Source organism: Ochotona princeps, chromosome 8 (assembly GCF_030435755.1).
Source record: "Ochotona princeps isolate mOchPri1 chromosome 8, mOchPri1.hap1, whole genome shotgun sequence".
In the NCBI taxonomy this organism is placed as follows: Eukaryota; Metazoa; Chordata; class Mammalia; order Lagomorpha; family Ochotonidae; genus Ochotona; species Ochotona princeps.
The window spans coordinates 65,180,654-65,196,392 of NC_080839.1; the positions used below are offsets into that span (position 1 = coordinate 65,180,654).

The 15,739-nt window shown below is 55.5% G+C and overlaps 1 protein-coding gene across 3 annotated transcripts in view; it reads right to left on the reverse strand.

Moving 5' to 3' along the window:
* The window catches only part of EFR3B (EFR3 homolog B), a 72,709-nt gene that overhangs the window by 1,225 nt on the left and 55,745 nt on the right, over positions 1-15,739 (reverse strand). Inside the window, exons 7-22 of one of the 3 annotated variants that reach the window (XM_058668193.1) lie at positions 15,472-15,606; positions 15,255-15,333; positions 14,647-14,752; positions 14,344-14,505; positions 13,779-13,890; positions 13,383-13,434; positions 11,455-11,627; positions 11,032-11,107; positions 10,599-10,760; positions 9,110-9,241; positions 7,998-8,065; positions 7,205-7,332; positions 6,498-6,589; positions 4,376-4,424; positions 2,928-3,034; positions 221-270 (exon numbers count right to left, since the gene is read on the reverse strand). In XM_058668193.1, coding sequence (XP_058524176.1) covers positions 221-270; positions 2,928-3,034; positions 4,376-4,424; positions 6,498-6,589; positions 7,205-7,332; positions 7,998-8,065; positions 9,110-9,241; positions 10,599-10,760; positions 11,032-11,107; positions 11,455-11,627; positions 13,383-13,434; positions 13,779-13,890; positions 14,344-14,505; positions 14,647-14,752; positions 15,255-15,333; positions 15,472-15,606 — 1,683 coding nt within the window. Of the gene's footprint in view, positions 1-220; positions 271-2,927; positions 3,035-4,375; positions 4,425-6,497; positions 6,590-7,204; positions 7,333-7,997; positions 8,066-9,109; positions 9,242-10,598; positions 10,761-11,031; positions 11,108-11,454; positions 11,628-13,382; positions 13,435-13,778; positions 13,891-14,343; positions 14,506-14,646; positions 14,783-15,254; positions 15,334-15,471; positions 15,607-15,739 lie in introns of all 3 variants that reach the window. The other 2 variants (XM_058668192.1, XM_058668191.1) reach the window with 2 other exon arrangements.

The window sequence follows — 15,739 nt, forward strand, 5'->3', positions numbered from 1 at the left end:
TGGGGACCACGACTCTGTCACCCCTTGGTTCCCCAGGTGCTCAGGTTGTTCTAGAATTACAGCTTGATGTCAGTTCCTGTGGCGGCAGTGGGGGTGGGGGGGCTCAGGACCCACTAAACAAGCCCCTTTTTCCCTCTGGTCTAAGAGGAGCGCTTGGCAACAAGGAGTCCCAGCGCTGGGTCCTGGATGTGGGGGTCCCTGCCCCGGGGGTGCTACTTACCGGATGGTGATTTCAAAGATCTGATTGAGCTTGCTCTGCAGCAGCGATGCCTAGACACAAGCAGAGGGGGCAGTGAGCTGAGGCTTCGGCAAGGGCCCTCCTGTCTGGAGTGTGCACTGTGTGCAGTACTGGGAGGGCAACCAGGCCCAGCCCACTGCCAGCACGCAGCACCTGCTGGCCTGACTGAAGGTTCAGGTCCCCAGGGAGCCACTCCCTGCAGGCTGGTCAGAGATAGGGCAGAGCGCCAGCACCCCTCGCGAGCACCTGGGCCAGATGGATTTCAGAGGCCCTTGCTCTGTCCCTCTGAGCCACTGCCGGCTCTGCAGTGTGGTGGCCTGTGACCCATGGCTCTGCTGCTGTCTCATGGTCTCTCAGGCTTTAAGAAGGGATCGCACACACTCTGGGCTTAGGCCTCAACTCCAAGCTCAGCCAATGGGCGGTGCCTGCCTCTGGCTGTAGGAGGAGAGGTGCAGGTAACACAGATCCAGGGAATTCCTATTTTATACTGACTTAATAATACATGTATGTGTGTGTGTGTGTATAATACGTAAATATTACATGAGGGTACTTCAAAAAGTTCATGGAAAAGTAAGTTCAAAGTTGAGTTTATTGTGTTACAAAATGTTGAAAGCATGTATATGGGAGGGCCTCAAAAACTTTATGGCAAGTGCACATTACAAGGGACAGTGTTGTGCTGCAGCACCTTAAGCTATCACACTGGCATTCCATAGTTAGTGCCAGTTCCAGTCTCTACTACTGCACTTCCAGCCCAGCTCCCTGCTTTTGAACCTGACAAAACACCACAGGATGGCCCAAGTGCCAGGCCTCTGAACCCAGGATAAAGTTCCAAACTTTGGCTTGACTCAGCCCCCACCATTGTGGGCATTTGGGGAGTGAGCCAACAGGTGGAAGATTCTCTCTTTCTCTCTGTAACCTTTCCTTTCAAATAAACACATCATCCTTTTTCTAAAAAAAAAGTGTATTATCAAAAAACTGCATAGATTTCAAAATTTTTTTGCACCAAAATAAACCCATTTTCTTAAATATTTACTTATTTGAAAGAATAACAGAGAAGGAGAGACAGAGAGATAATCTTCTGTCTGCTGATTCACTCCCCAAATGCCTGCAACAGTCAAGGTTGAAGCCAGGAGTCAGGACCTCCATCTGGATCTCCACGTCAGTGGCAGGAACCCAAGCACTTGAACCTCCTTCCTTCCTTCCACCTTTCTTTCTTTTTAAAAATTTATTTGTTTAAACAAAAGGAGAGACACAGAGAAAGAGATCGTTCATCTGCTGGTTCATTTCTCAAATGACAGCAATGGCCAGGGCTGGGTTTGGCCAAAGCCAGGAGCCAGGAGCTTCACCCATGTTTCCCACTTAGGTGGCAAGGGCATGAGCACCTGGGCCATCTTCTGCTGTTTTTCCAGGTGTATTAGCAGGGAGCTGGATCTGAAGTGGAGAAGCCAGAACTAGAACCAGTGCCTATATGGGATGATGGCACTGCAGGCGGTGGGTTTAGCGTGCTGTGCCACAGCATTCACCCCTGGGCCATCCCTTCTGGCCTTGCAGGTGCATCAGCAGGAAGCACAGCTTCCTGTTACTCCGGTATGGGATGTGGATACGCCATGTGATGGCTTAACCCACAGTCACAACATTGTTTACATAAACCTATTTATTAATTCCACTTCCATGAACTTTTATAAGTAGTCTCACATATGGAAATATTTTATATGATGAAAATGCACACATTTTGTTTTTGTTGCGAGGAAGCATTATTTGCAGATTTTGAATGTTTACAGTTATGTTTCATTGTCACTGACACTAACATAGAGCTGCTGGGGCTTTTCCTTCAAGTCCAGCCAGGGATCTTCATCTCTACTTGTCTGGCTGCCACCATTTAAAATGTAATTTGTTAACATTTTATTTGTAAAGGAGAAAAATGTAAAGGGCTTGAGATGGCTGGGAATTCTATCCCAAATCCCTACAACAGCCAGGGCTGGGTCAGGACAAGCCAGGAGTTGGGAACCCCACTTGGGAGACCCTGTGGGTGGCAAGGCCTGAGTACTTGAGTCCTGTTACCTGCTGCCTCCCAGGGCGTGTTTTAGTAGGAAGCTGAAACTGACAGCAGAGCCAACTCTGAGCCCACCTGATATGGAATGTGTCTTATGCGCTGCCTCAACCCCAAATGCCTGTCCCTGGCTGTCTTGTTCATACCTACTTCCTGAGGCCTGGCTGCTCCCTCCCTGTGCCAGGTGCCCTTGGTTGGAAGAAGACTCAGCTGCTCATGCTGCCCACCTTCAACTCTGCCATACATACTTGCCCCACCACTCCGTAACGTTATGACCATAGTCCCACAGGGTTATTGTGGGAATGAAAGAAGCTAAAGCAAGGAGACCCCCCGCTACCCAAGCACATAGTGCTATTTATAAACTTGCCATCATGATTATACTGAGAATGAGCACAAATACTATCTGACACAGGTGCCCATGGGGTCAGGGCTCCTCCCTTACGTGGGAATTGTGAGTTCTGCAAGACAGTCTGGCCGACACCCATGTTACCCACATTTCCTGGTTCATGGGGGAGCGATGGGGGACATGGGATAGCTTGAGGTGGCAACAGCAGAACATGCTGTGGTGGAATATAAACCCTAATTTTTGGGGGTGGGGACAAAGAGCAAAGGTCTCAGTCCTGCTCTAGACTCACTTACCCGGGCCCCGCAGTGTGCTGCAATCTCTTCAAAGGGAGCCTTCTGGAACTTCTCCACCACCTGCCGCCGCCGCTCCCGTTCCTGTTCCTCAACCGCTACACTGTCCACTGTGGAGTAGAGTTGGTTAGCACTTGGGCCCTGTCCCTCTGACAAGAGCAAAAAGGGGCTCGAGAAGACAGGAGGTGGGTAGACTTCCGCAGGGGACTTTGCCCTCTGCTGATGGTAGCCTACAGGGTTTAATCCCCTTCCCCCCATAGCTCCCCCAGCCCTCTTCTTGCTTCTGCCTGAAGCTTGGCCGTCTCCCATGTGTGTGATCTTGTTAAGGTGATCCTAGGGCTGAACTTTTAAAGCCCTAACTAGATGAACTGCCAACAGGACTCTCAGAAGACCAGAGAACATCTGGTCCTTTGAGACTCTGGCGCTAATTTTAAAAAGGGGCATTAACAAGGGAAAAACCAGAGTGGCCATGAAATAGTGCTAATGCAGAAACCTACAGCAGGCAGTCTGGTGCCATCTAGCTTAAAGCTTTATACATGCCACTTGGTATCCCCCAAAGAGGTGGGAACCAAAAGAAAGAAAATGAGGTGGGAGGGTCAAACATGCTCATTCTGCTTGGTTTCAGAAGGCAAAGGGTAAGGTTAATGAAAACAAGCAGAAAAGTGTTTGTCATTTAAAAGCATGATTTATCATCAGAACGATCTTTTTATGGTGACTGTTTCATCGCCAATAATCCAGAAAAAAGAAATAATATGGTATTTTAATGTCTGTGGCTCTTATTAAACAACTATGAGAGCACTTCAGAAAGTTTGGGGAAAATATTATTAAAAATTATTAAAATTATTAAAAATATTATTAAAAATATGTAGACCTCACGATTCTCAACATTTATTTGTTGGGGAGGAAGAACAGAGTTTCCATCAACTGGTTCATTCCTCAAATGCCCAAAATGGCTGGGGGTACTGAAGCTGGGAGCCACCAGGGCCAGCCAAGTCTCCCAGGTGGAAAGGGCCAACGCTGCACCTCTCAGGGTCTACACTAGCAGGACACAGGAGTTAGGATCCAGAGCCTGGAATCGAACCTAAGTACTCAAGGTGAGACATGAACATCTTAACCACCTGGCTAAACATCTGTTCGGGATTTCAAAATTTTTTGCATGGCACATCTTCCTGTTCAGTTTTTGTGGGAAATTTTTCAAGTGCGTTCCTATTGTGATCTGTCATTATCATCATTGGTCAGCTTGCTCTTCTGTATCACACCGAGCTAAACAATGATGGACAACTGCCTTCTATCCATCTGGCTGGCTCTGTCCCTCAGTGATTCCTATTAGAGGCAGCTGTCATCTGTTCAGATAGGGCTATCTGACATGTGACATAGGGAAGTGCTATCAACCCCCATCACAAGGGTCAGCTCTGGGAGCCAGCCCTCCTCTCACTGGGGCCCTGACTCACCGATGGCCTTCTTCAGTGTCTCGTATGTGATCTCTTCGGCGGGCACACGCTGCAGGGCATGAGACAGGAATACTGAGAGAGGCAGGGGACTGGGACGGGGAAGCAAGGGCGGAGGGGGTCCCAGCTTTTGCAGCATCTGCCAGCTCCTCTTGCTGCCCAGCCTGATGGCACAGTTCCCCAGGACACCCCCATTCTTTTAAGGATCCCCGAAAGCTCCCTGGGCAGGTGTGAAGAAGGGCAAGTGAGGCGTGGAAGGGGGAAGTGGATTCCATATCAGATCCTGGGTCACAAGAGCTCTGTCCCCTGGGCAGCCTGTCTGGTTGGGTAGGAAGGGACAGAACCAAAGAAGAAATGCAGAGAAGTGTGGACCTCAGTCAGACGCAGAGAGGAACCACTTGGAAGAGTTCTGGGAATTGCCCCCCGGGACCTCATGCTGCCTGCAATTTATTCAGGCTGCTGCCCAGACATTAAGGCATGTGGAAGAAGCCGCACAGAAATGATGAGTTCATGGACACAAAGATCAGAAAGCAACATGATGCAGGCTGCAGCTCCCGCTGTGGAGAGGGACGCAGAGGCCAGGTCTTGGGGCCACAACCGTGTTCTACTCCCCAGCCCAGGTATGAGGTCATGGACATGATCACTTTGTGAAAACGCAGTGGGTTGTGTGATTTACTTGGTGTTAAGCAAGTGTTTGTGTGCGTAGGCAGACAGGAGTGTAGACATAAGACATAGTCATCCCACAGACCGTGACTGGGGCCCACTCTGTGTGGGGCTCTGAACCCAAATGCTGAGCTGGGCTGGCCCAGAAACTGCATGCAAGAGATAGTATGCTACGCTGTATGCAGCTCCAAGGTGCCCTGCACTTCACATGACCGCCAGGCACGGGCCCACATCAGAAGTTCACAGGCGGTGTGCTGGGGAGCTGGGTGCTGGCAAAGAGAAAAGGAAGCCCTCTGGGCAGACAGGTCCATGCAGGAAGTGGTGCATGAGCTGGGCGCCATGGTGGGAGGACAGGCAGCTCTGACCCAGATGTGTGCACAAGCAGAGTGGAGGTAAGGGGCATGGGAGACAGAGAATGGGACCACAGAGTTAGATTAGAGACAGCTACTGGGGACACAGGTGGGTAAAAGGAAACACCCATCTCGCTCAACCCAGCCAAGCCCTGCCCTGCTCAGCCCACCCCAGCCCCACCCAGCCCAGTGGTGGCTCTGACTGCCAGGAGCCAGCACTGCAATTTGCCTGAGCAAGCACTGATCTGTCAACCATGATGCTTCAATTGCTTAGGCAGCGCAGATACTGGCAGGAGATAATCAGTGTGGATCTAAATGGAAATCAGATAGTCACAGCTCATCAGAGGGGGTATGGTGGAGGGAGGGGGATCTTGGAGGCACTGCTGCCGCTTCTCCGAGAGTGCCATGGGGGTCGGGGTGGACCTCAGGGTGCAGAGGGGTCAGGGTGGTTACAGCAGCGAAACTTGATCCTAGGACAGCAGAGGTGTGCTGTCAGGCGTCTGTCTGAACCTCAGGACAGACAATAGCAGGAGATGTGGGCTCTGGTTGATGGTGGTGCCTGGGCAGTTTCACTGCTGGTGGTAAATGCACCTTTCGGTACAAACATTAATCCTCAGGGGAGGTGGGATGCAGAGGGCAGGAAAGCTCTGCCTCTTTTTCTTTTTGCTATAAACTTACAGCTGCTCTAAAAAATCTCCATCTGGATACAAATTGGAGAATCTATTAGTCCATGTGGAGGAAACATGGCAAGAGCTATTCTCACTCTTGTGTCTCCTCTGAGTCTGGCTGGGAGTGCCTGCCTGCTGTGAGAAGGGGGTGACAGCGACAGCTCCCTCACGGGGCACAGGGACACTCGCAGTGTCTCCACTGAAGCTATGCGATGTGTGGGAGCTGGTAAGAAAGCAGAGTTATCTGATAAATGACTTTCCAGGTATCTTCAAACAGCTGGGTGGGCATACCCAGTCCACGTCTGAGACCTGCCAGATGGTTTGGTCTGGCCCTATGCAGGACACTCTAAACATCCACTCGGCGCTGGGCAGAACAAAGCTTCCCTGGTGTTGCACCGGGAGCCTGGTCAGCGCCTACTTCCCAGCGGCTGGGAGCATTCTCACCTCCTCCTTCTCCGGGCTGTTCCTCGACTCGACCTCCACCTGCAGTGAAATGGTCTCTCCGATGCTCTTCCTCTTGGACAAGCGATCCTCATCTGGAAAAGCAGCGGCCAGAACTGGCATCCCCAGCCCTCAGAGCGCCAGGGTTGGCTTGCGGGTCCCCACTCCTGCACCCCGGGGTCTTTGGTTAGTCCATGGCTCGGTACCTGCTGTGAGTACCCCTGAGTCTATAGACCCTTTGGACACTATGGGTCTTCCCTGCTCATCTTTGTCAGGTCTGCTTTGTACTTGAGGGAACAATGGTCTTAGTTCATGGATGAGCTGGGAGCAGAGCTCAGCTGTCCTCCACTGTGCGGCAGTCACTGGGCGTGTTACTTCATGGCCCTCTGAGGCCTACCCTCTAGGACAGGTGTTGCTAACTCACCTGGTTTACAGTCAGGGTGACTGAACCCTGGGGATGGCAGGCACTTGCCTGAGATCTCCCTGGTTGTGGGCCGCACGGAGGTCTGGAATTGGCCCCTGAAGGGCCCAGGGAGACTCCCCTAGCCAGCTACCTCCAGGGACACCACCCTGAGGGAGATGAGGTGGGATAACCAAGAGGCTCGCACCACAAATTCCACTATGACATCTGAGACATCACGGGTGATCCATGGTAGGGGACCGAGTCTTTCACGTTCAGCCTCTCCCCCCCTGCCCCCCAGGGCTCGCACCTGTCAGCTGCGGGACATAGGGCAGGCAGAGCCTGTCTGCGTTGTAGCCACTGCCCCCGAGGACTTCGCTGATCTTACTCTGGCGGAAGAGGAGCTCGATGACTACTCCGTCGAGACTTGGAGACAGCCTGGCCCACACAGGGGGAGGAGACGGGTCAGGGAGGGGGATGAGGGGGCTGCCGACAAGTGCCCCTTAGCTCCCTTACCACACCGTGCCAAGAGCCGAGCAGGGAAAAGGCTACCAGACGCACCGCGGCCCCATTCCTGGGGATGACTGCCACTTTCAAAGCTGCACCAGGTCCTTCAGCCTCAGCCGTTGCGCGCGCGCGCGCGCACACACACACACACACACACACACACACACACACACACACACGTGTCCCTCCCCACACTGCCCTGTCCCCATCTCTGCTCAGAGCAAGCAGGCACACTGAATGCCCTCCCCACGCTGCTGGTACAGTCTGCCCCTCTGTCATCGTGGGGATGGGCCATCATCACGGCTGGACATGTCACCTTTCTCAAGGTCTCTGAGTCCTTCTGATGCTGAAGGGACCCTGGCCCACGGCCCTGACTGAGCAATTACGTCACTGGCTCCATCAGGAACCCCCGCCTGGGGTTGTATTTCCATGGGTTTAGGCAAAGCTCCACACGGAGTGAGGATGGTGTGGGTCGCAGCAACACAGTGAGGTACAGTTTCACCCGTGATTTTCGGGTCTCAAGGCAGGGTCCACATGGGCATCCCAGTCCCCTGGTGTCCAGCCTCTCCTGGCCACATCCTAGGGGCACGCCTCACCTGGGCCTCTCCACAAATAGATCCTCAGGGAGCATGTAGGGGGCTTCCTTCTTCCTCGTCTCTATCACCTGCATTGGGGGAGGAATTGAGTGGTTGGAGCTGGGTCCAGCAGGACAGGGGTGGGGGGCTCCAGGCAGGTTGCGGGCAGACCCCTCTACACACTGCTATCTCCATGTCAACTCCCCGTGGTCTCCCCAGCAGACTCCACCACAACAGTGCTTCCCCAGTAGGAGACTAGGTCCCTGGTGACCCTTGCAACAGCCTAAGAAACCACGGGCCACCAGCAACACAGACACGGCCAGTGTCCTTCACACACGGGGCAGGAGACTGCAGCTTCTCCCTGCTCTGCCCTGTCTTTGGGTTTGCTGTCTCACATGCCAAATGGGAACCTCAGTTACACCACATCCCCAGTTCACACCTGGGAGAAGCAGCCTGTCACCTTTTCCTTTCCTTAGTACCCCTCTGCAAGCAAGGTGGCCGTCTCAGAGGTGGTGGGAGCTGAGGGAGGGGTCAGAGGTGGCCCACAGGTATGTGCAGGAGGGGCCTGCTTCTGTGGGGAAGCTTCTGGCACCTTCCCCCAGCTAGCCTGGGGCCAGAGATCACCTGGGGATGCTTCTTTCTGTTCTGTTTTGTGTGTGTCTTTTATAGTCAACCCTACACAGCACACCATTCTACCTACAAACAACTTCAGAGAGATCCTGATGTGACAGCCAAGGCACAGGGGGCTACAGACGGGGTGCTAGCTGATCCCAAGGAGGTCTGCTAATCAAATTAGGCATGTGGATCATGTAGCCACTGTGATCACAGAGGGATTTTAAGTAGCCTTGGCCCACTCTCTCTGAAGGCTGTGTCCCCTGGGCACTCCCAGCACAGGCTATGGGTGTGAGAGGCGGGGAGCGGGTCAGGAGTGGGTGCAGCACGCTCCCGCACCCTCCCGTCTACCCGACTCTATTGTGTCAGAGAACGGGGGATGCTGCCACATGCAAGTTCTGTTACAGATCTTCATCTTGATTTTTTTCTTCCCTGCCTGAGTCCTAATGCAATTCAGGGTGAGCTGGTCCTGGGACCCCCACAGGGAGGGCCTCGGGGGCGCAGACGGGGGAGCAGCAAACCTCGTGGATGTGCTGGCAGAAGGCAGGCACGGTGGTGAGCTGGCTGATGAGGTTCAGGTAGGCAGCGCCCAGCGCATAGAGTGCACAGCGGTTGTACACAGGCAGGTTCTCCTCATTGACCTGGGCCACGTCCTGCAGTGACACACACGGCCCCCTTTGGGGTTTCACCGACAACCTTTACATTTCTGTACTGAGCCTTTCTCAACATCTGTCCCCCTATCTTCCCACCAGACAAAATCATCCTTCTGAAAGGAAAAGCAGGGGATCCCTAGAACCAAATACCTGGAGGGGGGGTTCTCAAACACTCAACTTCAGGGCCGGCGCTGTGGGCTAGTGAGTAAAGCTGCTGCCTTCACAGCTGGCATCCCATACAGGTGCCGGTTCCTGTACCAGCTGCCTGCTAATGGCCTGGGAACAGCTGCAGAAGACGGTCCAAGCGTTTGGGCCTCTGCCTCCCATGTGGGAGACCTGGATGAAAAGCTTCTGGCTCCTGGTTTCTATCTGGCCCAGCCCTGGCTCTTGTAGCCATTTGGGGAGTGAACCAGTAGATGCAAGATCTCCATCTCTCCCCATCTCCAATTCTTTCAAATAAACAAATAAATCTTAAAACAAACATACAACTCAACTCCCCACTCTGCAGTTTCGGTTTTAGTGACCCTGACTGTCCAAACCCTCATCAGTAGTGCCCCCAACTGTTTTGTGGTAAGATGCTATCTTGCTATCTCCTTCACTATTGTTGGTTCTTGGGCTCCTGGACTGGCTGGCTAAAATGGGTTAGCATGTTAGGTTGGCAAGGCTGGGGTGGGGAACTGGGATACAAAAGAATTCCAGATTCTAGCTCTTCAGCCCTGCACAAGCTAGCAGTACCGAGCAGGTGGCCTGAGCGGTTCCGTCACTGACTTCTCAGGCTTGCGGGGCTGGCTCGGGCTTCCGCTGCCCAGGCTTCCGGGGCTGGACTGTCCCAGCAAGCTCGGGCATGCACCTTACCAGGCTGACCCCGGAGCTGCCATGCATGCTCTCTGAGTCCTATGGGGAGTGCTGAACGTGCAGGTCACCAGGCCAGGGCGACTCCAGGCTACGCATTAGTGGGGACAGCACTGTGAAGAAGACCTGGAGGTGGTTCTGAACACAGCTAAGTCTGTTTAGGGGTCCCTCGGGGTTCATGAGCACTTTTTTGGGGATCCTTGGAGGCTCCCTCAGACACTACAAAAGACTTAGAATCTTGTGGCTAAGGGGTGTTGCTCACTGACCCACTTCCCACAGCTTGAGGATAAGTTGAAGCCATGACCTAAGCAAACATTTCCTTAGAGTTCCCCAAACCCACGGTCTGGGGTCTTCCTGGGGGAATGGCCAAACAAGAGTGCAGTGTTCCCAGGGTCTCCACACAAATGCACAGCAGTTGCAGCTTGGTCCTCCCAGCAGTGCTTGGCCACAACAGGCCTCCCCTGCATACCCCGCACCCACTCCCCCAGGCCCCTGTGCAGCCCACCTGAACAGCCAACACCAGGCGGATGAGGTCTACCACCACCTCCTCGTTGGCCAGCTCGATGCTGATGAGCGCCAGCAGCCCGTAGAGTGCCTCGTAGTGCTGCTGGACGTTGCTCTCCTCCTTGCAACTCAGGTAGATGTGTCTGTAGAGCTGCTGGGAGTGCTGGGGGCAGGGCCGGGCAGGAAAAACAGACACACACACACACACACACAGGCGCCACATGAAACCAAACCTGGCCTTGGAAGCTGAGCACAGGCAGTGGCCCTGGCAGGACCCACTGGGAGGGCATTCCTGCCCCCCAGCCTTGGTGAAGAGTCTTCAGTCACCCTGGCTAAGCAGCTGCCCGGGGTGGGGGAGGCAGGCGCTGGGGGACAGGCAGGAGGGCTGGGGTCCACAGGCCAGGTGCCCTGGTTGTGAGGTTGGGTCTGCTTACTTTCTTCATGAACACTGTGTCCTGCCGTGAGCACTTGTCCACTTTCAGCTTCAGGACGGAGATGTCGCTGAGGGTGCTGGGATGGGGTGCAAAGGGGACCCCTTAGCCTCAGTGCAAAGCCAGCTTAAGCCACAGGGTGTTGCTGGGTACTGCCCCCAGCACAGGTAGCTGGTATCAGCGTCTTCCAGTGCCCTTCAGGCCCCAGTTTCTGAGCCCAAACTCCACCTTTTCCCAAATCCTCAAGTTCTTGTTTCTAAAAATCTTGATCCCCAGTATTCTCGTCCTACCCTTGTTCCTCCCAAGTCTCATTGCAGGGCTGAGCTGGGCTCCAGCCTGCTGGGGGCCGAGGGGGCCAAGAAGACAAGGGCTGGCATCCTGAAACCCCGCCACACGCTGCCTACTAGGTGGGTAAGCCCAGTTCACCTGATGGTGGAGAACTTGTGGCGGTTGCCATGACGATCAATAAAACTGATAAGGATCTCCAGGACGAAGAGCCGGATCTCGGCATCCTCCATGAGGGCAGTGGAGAGGAGGCGGTCCAGGAAGTTGCTGGGCAGAGCTGACATCATGTTGCTGCACTGGAAGCCGGTGGACACCTGCGCAGGGCGGTGGGTTGCGGGGCAGATGTGGCCAGGTATGCTTGGGGCAGAAGGCCGAGGAGGAGCAGCAGTCAGCAGAACTGGGGCCTGAGGGACCACTCCTCTTGAGGGCCTCTGACTTAAACCAGTGGGTGCCATGGAGTCACACCCCAGGCAGGCTCTGGGTCCCTGACACAAGATGTATGGGGCCAGAAGTGTCTCAGATTGTGGACTTTTTTCCAGACTCTGGAATATCTGCATATAAATAATGAGCTATCTTGCTGGATAAGACTCAAAATTAAATGAGAGATTCATTTAGACTTTATAGATATCTTATACACAAAGCCAGAGCAGTGGCATGGCTCCCATTAGGCTCGTATACAAAGCCACACCACGGAGGACTGGAAAGGCTCCTGAGAATCCAGTACACTCCAGGGGCACCCACAGCGAATGGCAGGGGCAGATGTTGTGGCACTGTGGGGTTAGCCACCAAGTGCAATGCCAGCATCCCACACTGGAGTGCTGGTTCAACCCCAGGGCGCTCCACTTCTAGTCCAGTCCCTGCTAATGCACCTGGGAAGGAAGAAGATGGCTCAAGTGCTTGGGTCCCTGCTAGTCCCATGGGAGACCCGGACAGAGTTCCAGGCTCCTGGCTTTGGCCTGGTACAGTCCTGGTTGGTGTGGGCAGTTCCTGACAGATTGCCTTTCAAATAAATACATCTTTTGAAAAAAGAAAAAAAAAACAAAGAAACAATGCCTGTCAATATTCCGTGCAGGATCGTGTGAGTACCCCTAGATGGCCATCTCAGCAAGGTGAGGGGAGCAAGGAAATGGGGGAAGATACAACCAACAAGGGGCAGGATAATGAGGACCTGGGAGACAGACAGATGGGGACATTCGAGAGCTGAAGGGGCTTTATAAAATACAGCGACAGGCAGCGCAAGCACTGGAGGGGAAAGCTTGAGTGGAGCCGAGTGGTGCAGGTCGGCACGGCCAGGCCAGAGGCACCCAGGGGAACCGGGGAGGTGAAAGGGGCGGGACCTTCCAACTTCATCCAGGAGGTCTAAACCCTGTGTGTGCTTAGCCCTGTGGGTGCCCAGACCTATGGATGCCCCAGCCCTGCGAGTGCCCAGCCCTGTGTGTGCTCAGCCTACAGGGCTACAGCCTACAGGGCTGGGACGCCAACAGGGCTAGGCACCCAGAGCTGGCGAGGCACTGGTTCTGCTCACTGGCTACTGATGGTCTTGTTGCGACACAATGTGTCTTGGGACAGACTCTGTGGGTTCTCACCCTGCGACCCTCCGGGTGTCCCTCCTAGGTTCTGTCCCCTCAGCTTCCCTCTGGACACACATGCCCTGCCATCTCCCAGCGGTCATTTCGGCCTTCTTCCTTGTAGCCTCGCAGCTACTAGAGGAATCCAGGCCCATTGTGCCCAAAGCCCTCCCCAAGACCAGCTGGCTAACAGGTGTGGGTGTCCTAGGGATTGCGAGTGTTGCCTCTAAGAGAGGGAGTGCCCAGCCCTGTGGGTGCCCAGCTCTATGGATGCCCCAGCACTGTGGGTGCCCCAGCACTGCGGGTGCCTCACCAGCTCTGGGTGCCCAGCCCTGTGGGTACTCAGCCTTGGTCAGTGATGGGAACAGAGGACGGGACTCAGAAACCTTCCCTCCCCCACCATGCCAATTCAGCCTTTTGAGTAGGCATGTTTGTGCAGTACACAACTTGCACAACTGTAAGACTGTAAGCAGCACAGGGATGGGGGTGGGGGACACTGACCTGCAGCAGGGACTTTAGCAGCATTATCTGCGTCAACCGGTTTCTGTTCTCCCTGTGGGCCAGACACGCACTCAGCAGGAGGATGACGTGGGCTGAGACCGCCACACTGGCCCGCGCCCGTCTCCCCTGGCTTCTCTTCCATGAGGAAGCTGCCCAGCACAGGGCCTTCCAGACCCAGGCAGATGCCCGGGGAACGGATGCTGTGCAACCCACGGTGGGGTATACAGTCTGGGAAAGTGTTGGGGGGAGTCCCCCAGGGCCCCACTAAAAGCTGCTGAGGTATCTGGGAGGGAAGAGAGTGGAGGGCCAAGTCCAGAAAGTCCACATAGGTAAAGGTGAGAGCAAAGAGGTCAGAGAGGAGGTGGCAAGGAAGCCGCTGGGAGGGGCCGGTCTCACCCGGTCCTCCCGGTCTCCATGGGGTGATGCAGGGAGGGCAGCGGGACCTTGCTCATGATGAACAGGATCACCTCCGAGCGCTGGTAGGTGGGCAGCGTGCTGGCGAAGGAGCCTGCAGAGAGGTTGAGGTGGCGGCCACTCACCTGGGGGCCTCTGGGGTCTTGGCTGCCCAGCCAGAGAGATCTGGCTGGTGGTAGAGGTGGGAGTCTGCAGCCCAACTAAAGGCTCTGTCAGCCTCCGGGGCTGTCACTCGCTATTCACAAAGGGGTTCTCAAAACTCGGGGCTCCTGGACTGGGGCAGCCTCCCTGCCCACTCATGCACGGGCAGGGCCTGGCCTAAGGCTTAGTCCCTCCCAGCTTTGCCCTATCTCTCATCCCCGCCTCATCAAAGTCCTGCCCCCAACCCAGGACCTACCCAAGGCCGGTACCCAGGTCCTGCCCCAACCTAAGACCCCACCCTGCCCCACCCTGCCCCACCCAGGCCATTTCCCAGCTCAGGGTCCACCAAAGTCTAGCCCTGCCCACCAAGGCCCCGCCCCTTGGCCCCATGCCGCCAGCACCTCACCTATGGTCTTGATGACTGCCTCTTGGAACATGCGCTCCTCATGCTCCTTGATGATCTTGGTGCCCAGGCTAGCGGCCCCATCGTAGCTGCCAGTCAGCGCATAGTCGATGCTGAGCCGCAGCTGCCTCAGCAACGTGTTGAACATCTCCAGCACCGTGGGTCCTGGGCACCCCGTGGGGCCGGGGGAAGACGCCCAGTCAGAGCCCCCTCCAGTCCTGGCCGGCTTTCTCCTGTCATACCCCTTCCTTCTGCCTGGCGCCCTGCTCACAAGGGGATCCCACCAGCGCAGGGACGCCCCCTTACCCACAGAGCCGGTGGCAGCAATGACGGCGGCCTCGGACAGGACCTCCACGATGCCCGCGCGCACCGTTGCCGCACTGCGGCTGTTGGCATCCAGGTGGCTCAGGAGCTGCTGGATAACCAGGTGGGAGTGCTGCGGCTGGGGGGAGAAGACAGCGAGCCCACGTGGCCTCCGAGCCCAGGTGCCCTTGGCCGTGGACCCCAAGCCAGAGTGGGGCGCAAGGCCAGCCCCAGTTAAGACCTGGCTCTCCACAGTTCCCTGCATCTGTTTGCTCCACCCAGTTGGGCCATCTAAAGGCACCCCTCTCTTTCTGCTGGGTCTGGGGTACGAGCAGAGGTCCAGGGGTGTAGCAGGGTACTGGGACTCACAATGGCCTTGCAGTGGTCTGGGGGGGCTTGCATTTCGCAAAGCTGTGTGTTTAGCTTCTCCAGGATTCTCTGCATTGCAGTGCATCAAATTAGGGGCTGCTAGGGCCAACTCCTCAGCCAGCTTGGACAACCCTGGTAGGGGTGACGGGCCTGGCAGGGGGCACGGGTATGCTGGGTGCCAACTGCAGCACCCCGTCCTGTGGATAGGCCAGGGGCTGAGCTGGGCCTGGGGGTGGCCGTACCTGAATTGAGTACATGATGATTTTAAAGCAGCGCACGGCGAAAACCTTGGGTTCCCAGAGGGAGTGGTTGTCCAGGTGGCTGCGAGGGAGAGGATGTGGGCCAATGACGAGGCAACTTTTTGTTGGGTTCTCAGGGGTGTGAGGAGGTGGACCCAAGCTCCCAGGCAGGGGCCCCCCCGAGACAGCTGGGGGGTAGGGCTGGTGGCAGGGCACTCACATGAGGACAGGCTTGATGGCGTTTTTGATGTTGCCGTAGGCAGCCCGGCCCAGGAGCTCCCGGAGGCACCTCTCGGCCAGCTCTGCCGGGTTCTCCTTTTCCTTCTCAGGTGCTTGCAGGGGTGAGGGAGACCGGCTGTGGGGGACAGAGGGCCATGGTCAAAGGTGGGGAGCCAGGAGAACCCCAGCACAGCTATTCCAGCATCAGCCACCAGAGGGCACGCTCACCTTCCTGCCACCCAGGCTGGACAGACATGGAGAGAATCCCA